This window comes from Falco peregrinus, chromosome Z (genome assembly GCF_023634155.1).
Source record: "Falco peregrinus isolate bFalPer1 chromosome Z, bFalPer1.pri, whole genome shotgun sequence".
Taxonomy (NCBI): Eukaryota; Metazoa; Chordata; class Aves; order Falconiformes; family Falconidae; genus Falco; species Falco peregrinus.
In genome coordinates, this window is record NC_073739.1 from 60,577,094 (window position 1) to 60,587,928 (window position 10,835).

The window sequence follows — 10,835 nt, forward strand, 5'->3', positions numbered from 1 at the left end:
TGTGTGTGATAGCATTGAAAGCTGTTCTTTAGCAAGATATTTCTAACTTCTAATAAATTAATGGATGCACACATAAGAAGGATTTGCTATGCAGGCTTATAATGTCATTGCAAGATTAAGTAGTTGCTGAAAAGGAATAAGGTCTTTACTGTTCTTGATGTTTATGTTGTCCAATATCAAATATGGGAATTGTTTTTAACTAATATCCACTTCTTGCTAGGTATTAAGAACCTTTTGGATAATTGTCAGAGGATCCCCAACCAAGACCAGGATGACAGGGATAATGATGGTGTTGGTGATGCCTGTGACAGCTGCCCTACAATCAGCAACCCAAACCAGGTTAGTAGGCAGAAGGAAAAAATACCCTGGTTTAGGGAGAGGGACTGCTGAGGTCCAAAAAGATGCAAGAGAATGAGGCAGCACATGCAGCCACAGTGTTTATCTTTTAGCAGTAATTATTCAGGGAAGTTTTATGGAGCTTCAGACTCCTGACATGGGAGAGTGGAGCTACCAGATATATTCTTTTAGCTTGGGATGCTATTAGCACCTCTGTCCTTCCATTATCTTCTGCTGTCATGCTCTGAAATGTCAGCATGCTCCAGTCCCATGGAGTCCAAAGCCGGACTCTACACAGTGGTGTGTGTTAGTTACACTTGGTATTTTTTTTAATTAGGACAAAATCCTGGAGTCCTTATTTAGCAAAACTGTCGCTGCTCCTAGGTGAGAAGTCAGTGAGACTTTTCATATGTTTTGAATTCCAATTAGGCCACATGTGAGTAATAAAAAATGCTGGAAACTTTAGAGAAACATGGTAGATTTTTAAAGCTGCTTAAGAAATCAACCTTGGTTAGAGATGAGGGATACTTATTCACAGTAGTAGAGGAATCTTGCTTGGACTACTCATCTTGCTTGAACTATCACAAATCAAACAAAGAATTTTTTTTGTAAACCAAATGTTTTTCCATGCTTTTATTTTAATTGTATTTAATGTGGTTGCATTTTGGTTTAGTACTGCCATGTTAATAGATGTTCTCAGCAGCTGATACTGGAACTTTCTCTGTTTCCTTTTTGCAGTCAGACATTGACAATGACCTTGTTGGAGATTCCTGCGATACCAATCAGGACAGGTATGCTGTGTTGTGGCTTTTAAGAGCAGCAGGGAAGTAAAAGAGGCTAGTCTTGAGCTGAAGCACGCTACTGATTCCTGGAGAGCTGTAATCACTCAGACTAGCCTGGATTTAATTCCAATACCTGTTCAAAGAGATGTTATTTCAGAAACCTTGTTGGTTTACTTTCCTGTAGCAGTAGTTACGGAGCCCTTCACCTGTAGCCCCATGTTCACACAGGCTTCCTGTGGAAATGACATTTAGAGTAGTTCTCTGGTTGTAAAACCCAGGGCACTGCTCAGAGCTTCTTATGAGGTAACATATTTTTTCTTTTCTTTATCTTTCTTTCATCTTTCCTTTGGTTATTTTTTTTCCCTTTCTTTTTTCTTTTCTTTTTTTTTGTCTAGCAGAAATTTCACAGCTAAGGGCTGCATGCTTTTCCTTAAGAACCTAGTGTTTCAGAAACAGAATTTTATTATCAAGTGCAAAACATTTGCATATAACCCCCTTTGCTTTAGCACAGCAGGAGTGGCAGGGCTGCTTTATGGCTTTTACATGTCCTGAGCGTTCAGGGAAGCATGTCCCATGACAAGCTGCTAACGCCTGGCTGGAAGCAGCTTCTGCATAACCAGCTTTGGGGGTAGCAAGTCCTCCCCTGTGCTCTTAACTTAAAGCAAGAGGAAAGGGAAGTGATAAATCCTGTGCCTGTGCTGGCACAACATTTCACCAGCCACAGATGGCTTCAGGGTCTCACTGCAAGGCCATTGGTGGGTGCTGTTGTCTGGGAAGAGAAGCCCAGAGCCCACTGGGGAGCCCACTTCCCCACCTCTGCAGGGAGCATTCCCAGTCTTGGGTCAGTAGCTGCCAAGGCCCCCAGCTGGGAGCTGTTTTACTCTTAAGAAGATATGGTCTGGTTTTTTCCTGTTTTAAAAAAGGATATAATTTTCTTTTTTTTCCTTAAACCTAACTAATGTGTTTGAAGCATTTCCTGGTAGAAATGCTGTAGCTCTGCCTGAGGTTAACCTTGCTATACATATATGTGCATGGTCATCGTTGCTTTTTGACTCAAGAATGTGCAAACACTAGTTGCTCTGACCTAAAATTAAAGCACTTTTCATGAGCAGGGAGAGATAGGTGAGAATATGTATAGCTATAAGCTGCAGCACTGCCTTAATTTGGCTGCATGTCACTTCTGCCCTGCCTGTGCTAGGCAAAAAGCTGCTGAGGCGGAACATGCCTGGTTATCGCCAGAAACACACACCTGACATCAGGCCATGTTTTTTGCACAGATGCACGGTACTGTTGGCTTGGGGAAACAATGCAGCCACCCCATAACTTCCGAAACCCTTTTCTGTAGTCTGTGTCCTTGTTTCTTGTGACTCTTCACTGCAACCAGCTGATGCAGTCATGGACTGGGTGGGTGCTTGGGAGCTACAGACTTTCTCCTCTGTTTCTTACTGTGCAGCTCCCCTGCAGGAGTGAAATGTAACAAAACCCGCTATGCAGGAGGGTGAAAGCAGTGCCTGTTTTTAAACAAGACTGATGGCAGGTTTCATGCAGAGTCTCCCATAAATTTTCACTCACATTCACACATGAACATTCATGAGCACCAAGACACTTTTGGGCAACATGTGTGACAAGGGACCTCAGCTGTTGAGCTCTTGCTATCTCAGGGGTGCCTTTTGATTGATGACACTGCACTTGTTGGATGTGCCTTACCACAGTCTTTAGGAGTGGATGTTGTTTGAGATCTTGGGCTCTGGTATTTTTTCCCACTCCATGTCACGCATCTTTTTCTTTTCCTTACCTGAGTATTTTTATAGCTCCAGGCTTAGTCTTCATCTTCCTGCCACCATATCATACAGTCTCTGTTTGTTCCTTGTCTCCTCGCTGTTCAGCTACCTGAGTGACACCAGGTCGTGGTGCCCCACTGGTCTATTTCCAGCTCTGGGCATGCTTCCATGCATTTCCCACTCAGGTACCCGTGCTGTCCCCCATGCAGAGGCAGGAGCTGATGTTGGTATGACATTTCTTTTTGTCTCTGTGCTCATAGTGACGGTGATGGGCACCAGGACAGCACAGACAATTGCCCCACCATCATTAACAGCTCCCAGCTGGACACGGATAAGGATGGGTTGGGTGACGAGTGTGATGAGGACGATGATAACGATGGCATTCCTGACCTCTTGCCCCCAGGCCCTGACAACTGCAGGCTGGTCCCCAACCCAGGGCAGGAAGATGATAATGGTAAGATGGGCCTTCAGGAGCCATTTCGGTGCTCAGGCAATACACCCTTTCTCAGGCATTACATGTGCACCAGAATCCGACAGTCACCTCATGTGCCTATGCTCATGCCAGGAGGAACCCGCAACCTGCAGGGGTCCTTTGGCCAAGACAGAGGTCCCCTCCCCAGGCACTACAGCCGTCTGACCTGAGACTCCACCTGCTTCTCAGACACACTGATCAAGTGGCTTATACAGATGTGGCTGCTTGCTGCACCATAAACCTGCTTTCACTTCTCTGATGCATTCAGGTGATGGAGTCGGGGATATCTGCGAGTCTGATTTTGACCAGGATACAGTGATTGATCGGATCGATGTGTGCCCTGAGAATGCAGAGATCACCTTGACAGACTTCAGAGCCTATCAAACAGTGGTGCTGGACCCAGAGGGGGATGCTCAAATTGATCCCAATTGGGTGGTTCTGAACCAGGTAAAAATGCATCTGGTCTTTCTTACCTGTCTGAGAAAATGCATTTAAAAACTACAGCAAAACTGTCTTTGTAATTGCTGGACCTCTGGCAAACAAGTGAAAAGTAAAAGCTGCAGGTTGGTTGACTGTTCTGCAGGAGTTATAATGAAGGAACTTGCTTTTAGCATGTGATAGCTTGGGGCTTGGTGCTCCTAATAATCTAAAATTAACTACAGGACGGTCAGCTTGTTCTGGGTGGATTTCGCCACTGCCAAGAAGGCAAACAGGAGACTTTTGTGTCACCCTATTGAAATATTTCTGTAGCAAGGTTTCATGAATCTTTCCCTGAATTTGAAAGTCTGACCTGCTCTATAGCAGAACATTTACTCCTATATGGAGTCCAATCACTGTTACTTACACTAACAAATTTTAGCCTTCAGGAGGCTAATGTGTTCTGAGTCACAAGGAATGTGCAATTTATTCCCATTGCCAAAGTCTCTGCCAAGCCCACTGAGATGTATACACCTTTCTTAACCCAGTCCTGGCAGTCTGTTTAATCCCAAACTCCATGATCAAACAGTATAAGCTAAGCCTAGGAAAAGCTCTCTAGCCCCTCACCCCCCTCCAGACCTCACCCTCTTTCCATCTTCCCGTCCCATCTCCAATTCTAGACAGGTTCAGTGATTTTGAGAAGACTGGGGTAGGGAGAGAAAATCCACTTATGCAGTGGGAAAAGAAAGATCCTTCCTGACTCAGGGAACACAGCAGCTGAAACATTGGTATTTGATTGTAGTTCAGAGCTAGAAGTCTTACAGACATGTTGTGAGCACATGGAGGAGACAGATGGACAGGGTGTTAGAGGGAGGCCAGAAGAGACTGCTAGGATTAGCCAGCCCAGCTCATCACACATGCTAACCACCCTGTTTTTACTCGTACAGGGCATGGAAATTGTGCAGACTATGAACAGTGATCCTGGCCTTGCTGTTGGTATGTACCCTTTTCTGAGATTCAAATTTTACAGCAGAAAACTTACAGGATATGAACTCGTTTTCTGAAGACTTTTTTTTTAACTTGTGTGTGTCCTCAGGTTACACAGCTTTTAATGGCGTTGACTTTGAGGGCACTTTTCATGTGAACACAGTGACAGATGATGACTACGCTGGCTTTATTTTTGGTTATCAAGACAGCTCAAGCTTTTACGTGGTAATGTGGAAACAGACTGAACAGACGTACTGGCAAGCAACTCCCTTCAGAGCTGTTGCAGAGCCCGGCATTCAGCTAAAGGTACCGCTCTTGGCTCCTAGCTGGGGACACAGTGGTCACCACAGCCTGGCTGTGCCATCTTGCTATGTGTTGGCTATGCCACCCTGCCATCCAGCTGCTGTGGGCTAAGCCATCATGCCATCCATTGGCCAAGCCATCACAGTGTGTGTCAGCTGTGCTGCCCAATTGCTGTTCTCTCCCTGCAACAGGTGTCAAAACTGATAAGTCAGGCATCTGCCACACAGCCCTTTTAATAGCACCATCTTTTAAGGAACTTCATCTCCAGTCTTGTCTCTGCTCATCAGCTGGAGCGTTTAGTCTCCACTCTCATTGTGGCTCTGACTGAAACTGGTCAAATTACCTCCTCCTCCTTGGCCCAGGTACTCAGTTGCTTTTCCACACAAGCAGTGGCAGCAGTTATACAAGAGAAGCAGGGGCTTATGAGCAGGATGGAGGGTGCTTCTGCAGACCTGCTGCCCATGGCAAAATGACTTAGAGCTCTGGAAGTGATATTCTCTGTGGTCAGCATTGAAAAAGTGTATTTCTGCAGGCTGTGAAATCCAAGACCGGCCCTGGTGAGCACCTCCGCAACTCCCTCTGGCATACAGGGGACACCATTGACCAGGTCAGGCTGCTTTGGAAGGACCCCCGCAATGTAGGGTGGAAAGACAAAGTCTCCTACCGCTGGTTCTTGCAGCACAGACCCCAAATTGGTTATATCAGGTAAGAGAGGAAAGGATAGATGAGGTGCGTACAGATAGATGTCTGCCTAAACTGTTGCTTCTCGACATGTAAATCAGACAATGAATCTGAGAATTTATAATATGTCTGGGCTTTGCACTGATGAAACCTCATAACAGGTTAGACTTTTCAAATTCAGCCTGCAATTCTTTTCATAGGAAGTTTTGTACCATCTGGCTGTGGTTACTGTGCCCTACTCTAATAAGCCCTTTTCTGGCATTAATACCTTGTTTTGCAAGCTGCTACTGGCCACTGATCTGAAAAAGGTCTTTTAGAATATTTGTGTTGGAATTGTGATAGTTCATTTACATATTCTGGGATAACAGAATTAATAAAGGTTGTCCACTTAAAGGTAAGATCAGTAATTGTCTTGACATGATAGGTTTGAGATTACATAGTGTATATTCAGAAAGTTTGTCGAAGCTATGTAGTGCATGTTATGTATTCTTACTTTGTTGTTTGAAAAGGAAGAAAAAAAGTGATTTAAAAAAATTTCACCAGGCAGATGGAAATGTTTCATTCTGCAACATCCAAATCAGCAGGAATTATACTTGTAGATCAAGGTTGATGTTAAAATGCAGAAAATAAACTGCTCCGGCATCATCAGCTCAGGGTTTATAACCTTGTAATAGAACAGAAGTACAGGTAAGTCAGTTGTTTCCAAAATACCACCACCCTGTGGTTGAGATGCAGTAACTTGATGGTATAATTATTCCACTTTTTTGGTGCAGAGTATCATCTTCAGAGGTAGTCGGAGTGAGCATGTTTGACTTCATGCTATACTGGATTAAGAACATTTACACTGTCAGTTTTTGTGTCCCAGCCACAGGGCAGTAATGACTGGATCTTAGGTGGCAACTTCTGTTTAGGCCAAGCTCTTTGTGAAGCTGCTTCGTGAGCAAGCATCTGCCTGTGGTTGCAGTCTCTCAAGCCAGCCTAATTAATGCCCCCTGCAACTGGGAAAGGTAGCAAAATTAATGTCACTAAATCCTTCAAAACCGAAAGGAAACCAGGCCTAAAGCGAACTTTTGCCAGCTCTCTGTCCCCATCTCACTGTGGTCTGTTCAGGCCAGGTGCTACAGACCTATGTGTCTAGCAGAGGTTTTCTGAGGCTTCAAGGAAGCCTAGGAAAAAGTCACTTAGAGCCAGCCTCTCCCACGGAAATCTGGAAGACAACAAGTGCTATTCATTGTACAGATACTTTTGAACTGCCTCAGCAAACCAGGAAATAAACTCAGGAACATAACAGGAATTGGGTTTGGTTTTTTTTCTCATTTTATGAAAACACACAGGGACTTTCTTTCTCTTTACCACGTGCTGTTTTCTTACATGTCAGACCAGCGGTGTCTTATCCAAAACAGGGCTTTCCAGGTTCATCATCCTCTGAGTCATTTACCCAGTACCTCAGAGGCTGAGGACTTGGTGTAGACAGTGCTGCAACAGCCCAGCTGGCTCCAGCATGGTCCTGCTCAAGCCCTCAGTACAGTGCACACGCTGGGGAGCTGGCAGGGTGCAGCTGTTCCCAGAGCGATTTGGGAATTTGCCGATGAGTTTTCTAACAAGAAGATGCCAGATCATCAAAACTGTTCCTGGAATTAAACATATTCATATTTTTAAAGAACTCTCAGTCAAGTTTAAGGTTCCAAAGTTTGTTTGAAACTTTGCCTGTTTAAAAAATAAAAAAAAAGAAAAGGTTTAGGTTCAGACTGTGTAAGACCATATCCATTTGGCCTTCTTCAGCCGATCTAGTCTGGTTCTCCCTTTCTCCTACAACTATCAACTGTGGAAACTTTCAAGAGTTAAAGCTCTTAGTCTGACTGACTACTGGAAAACACACTCCAAGCTTTTGTAGGATGTGTCAAAAACCAACCACCACCAAAACACCCTCCCTGCCCAGCTCTTGCCAGTGTGCAGCATTGCTCCAGTTGCCAGCCTACAGAGGAGCTATGTTAACTGCTTTTTCTCCCCTGGGCTAGGTGGGAGAGGATAGCATGTCTAAGACTAAAGTCACCACGGGTAACGAAATTGCTTTGGTGAATGTTGCAGCCTTGGAAAAGACCTAACAGAGCTTCTGTTTGCTTTCATGAAGGGCAAGATTTTATGAAGGCTCTGAACTAGTGGCAGACTCTGGTGTAACTATAGACACCACGATGCGTGGAGGACGGCTTGGAGTTTTCTGCTTTTCTCAGGAAAACATTATTTGGTCCAACCTGAAATATCGCTGCAATGGTAATGTTGCTGTTATGTCATTTTAGCTAACAACTAGCAAGTAACCAAGAAGAACTGGTAGTGTGGCTGTTGGATTAAGCCATTATGCACCCTTTCCTTTGCTTTTCATTTACACACTATTCACAGCTGTAAAATGCCTCCCCTGACACTGCAGCCAGACGGGAACTAACACCTCACAACTGCTCCTTCCAGAGCAGTCACTGTGCTGCAGAGACTGTGCCAGTGAAGTAGTATAGCTGTCATCAGAGAATTAGAAACATTATTTACAACTAACCACGCACATGCACATGTACATGCACAATATACTGAGGCCATCATGTATACAGGATACCTTAAGCTCTGAGTAAAAAGTGAAATAAATCTGGAGAGCCAGGGGCATTGGTGTCAGTCAGGTACTTGCTGGTTGCTCCTGTCTGTGGGAGGACAAGATCATAAGATGCCTTTTATCCCTCAGAGGAATCCTTCTCAGACTGTGGGAGCATGCTGGCTCACTCTTCTTGGGGCAAGACCCTTGCAGCTTAGCCCTGATCTCCCACTACATGGAGTAACTCAAACCTTGGTCACCCAAGCAGAAACTGATCATGTCTGGGTGTTTCTGCCCTGGCAGCAGTTCCACTGTTGAAGTGGGGTTGGAGAAGCTGCCCCCCTCCTCTCAGCATCAAACCCTACCTGACCGAGGCAGCCTTAGGAAAATAAGTTGCCAGCCAAGTTGCAACAGTTTCCTTACTTGCTTTCTGTGGATCCAAGAAGCCCAGATCAGGTCGGCAGCGGACACAGCTGCTGCATGGCCAGACCCTGGCTCTGTGGCTTGTTCTGTTGACGGACTCTGGTTCTTGGGCACTTGGTACACCTAGGCTGGCATAAACAGGGGAACTTCTAGACAGTGGTGCTTACAATTAAAAATCGTTTGCTAGGAGTCTTGAACAGTATGTGGTTTCCCAGAAAACATGTTTCAAAGCTGCCACTGAAGTTGTAGGTACTTTCCTGGCAGTGAGCAGGCAATGGCTTTGCTGCAGGTGCTGCAGTAAGTCAGTGAAATGCACTCAAAGAAGCCTCTGGAGTCCCAAAGCATTCCTGCATTTCAGTCAAGTTCCTACACTTTCAAAAAAAGCTTAAAAATAATCTTCAAGCCTCAGGAAGAGGGGTGATCAAAAAAAAGCAACAGACTTACTCCTTCTTTTCTATATACTGTATTTATACAGTTACTTCTTTTTTTCAGTTTGGTTACCTGTCCTGTCTCAGGGTGGTAATAATCAGAGCAAAGCTGAGCTTCCTTGCTGTGGCTCCATCTTTGGCTGCAGCTTTAGCTCTATGGTTAGCTCTGTGGCTGTCCAGGTAATACGTTCTGGGATCTGGCAAAGTCACACTGCAAACTCAACACTTCAAACAGAATTGTAGTTACTCTTAGGCACTGACCTGTCTCCAACTCCCTTCATCAATTTTAAAGTTTTTCTACCAGCTGCTGTTGGTCCCTGTTGATGTTTCCATACCTATTTGTGGCATGGAAAGCGATTGCAGGGAAGTTGAATTAGGGTACATGAGAAACAGAGATGCTGATGCCACAAACGTGTCTGGGGTGCAGAACAAGGTAACCACTTTTTCTGCCTTTCTGGTCAGCGTTTATTAATAAAAAGAGGAGTAGGATCCAAAAAGTTTTCAGGTGGAAATGTAATTCAAAGATTGATAGCATTCCATTATGGGCTGGCATTGTAGCACTCGTCCTGTTAGCTTCTCTATGCTTTTCAGTGGTGCACAGCTAAAACTGAAAACACTCCCTGTTAGTTCTTAATGTGTAAACAGAAGAGAAGGCACATTACCTAAAAAAAAGGAGTAGGTGGGTAATTCATTAATTTATGTGCTCCTTGATTTTGTTAGAAGAGACTAAACTTTTGCATATTTTCTTGTTTTCAGACACTATCCCAGAGGACTTCCAAGAATTTCAAGCTCAGCAGTTTGGCGTTGGTGATATTTAAGAAGGAAAAGCAAACTAACATTGCTATTGCAAACAATAAAACAGTGTATTTTAAATCCTTATATGATTGTTGTTATCAGACTGCACACCGCAGCTTGTTCTTATTGATGTGACAATACCAGACCCATTTTTGTATAAAAATGAAAATTAAAAGGAGACAAAATAGACTGGGGCTTCACTTGTTTTCAAATTTGCCCTAAAATCTAGGGTGCAGCATGTAATGGAGTGACACTTCCTTAAAACATTGTCAGGAAAAGTTTGAATCTATTCCCATTTTGGATTCAGTATTAAACAGGATGGGGAAGAAAGCGCAATTTTGTTTATCTGGAATGTGTCAGGAACAACATGTTTCAAGGCATGAAGTGGTTGGAAGCTGTCTGGTCAAGTCAAGAGCTTCTTTCTACATTTCCAAACCTGCCAGGAAAAAGTTGTATCTCCTTTAGAGCAGTTTAACTCATTTGGAGACTGTTACCTTTGGCAGACCCCTGCCAAGAGCCCTGCTAGATCTCCCTGCCCTCCCAACCCCAGAAAACTATGAGTAACACTACCACATCCTGTAAAAGCAAAAAAAGCTGACTGCAGGGCGTTGTAGTCACATCTTGTGACCTGCGTGTGACTAAAACCAAAAGACATATGGAGATAAATGTAGAATCACCAACAGAGAGAAAATAATCTTAACTTTCACAGAGAGAAAATAATACTAACTTTCACATATACAAAGCCAGGCTTTGACCTGTGGTCCCCACTTAGAGCCAAGCTCCCTCAGCAGGTACTGCAATCTTATGAAAATAAATCACCAAGTTAGAAGCTCAAAACACTGCATTAAGCATTAG

General features: G+C 44.1%; 1 protein-coding gene across 1 annotated transcript in view; it reads left to right on the plus strand.

Moving 5' to 3' along the window:
* Positions 1-10,169, plus strand: part of THBS4 (thrombospondin 4) — a 45,624-nt gene extending 35,455 nt beyond the window's left edge. Inside the window, exons 14-22 of the mRNA XM_055790922.1 lie at positions 221-339; positions 1,075-1,127; positions 3,160-3,353; positions 3,640-3,818; positions 4,736-4,784; positions 4,885-5,081; positions 5,611-5,783; positions 7,891-8,030; positions 9,942-10,169. Coding sequence (XP_055646897.1) covers positions 221-339; positions 1,075-1,127; positions 3,160-3,353; positions 3,640-3,818; positions 4,736-4,784; positions 4,885-5,081; positions 5,611-5,783; positions 7,891-8,030; positions 9,942-10,003 — 1,166 coding nt within the window. The 3' untranslated portion in view covers positions 10,004-10,169. The remainder of the gene's footprint in view (positions 1-220; positions 340-1,074; positions 1,128-3,159; positions 3,354-3,639; positions 3,819-4,735; positions 4,785-4,884; positions 5,082-5,610; positions 5,784-7,890; positions 8,031-9,941) is intronic.
* The last annotated feature ends 666 nt before the right edge of the window (positions 10,170-10,835 follow it).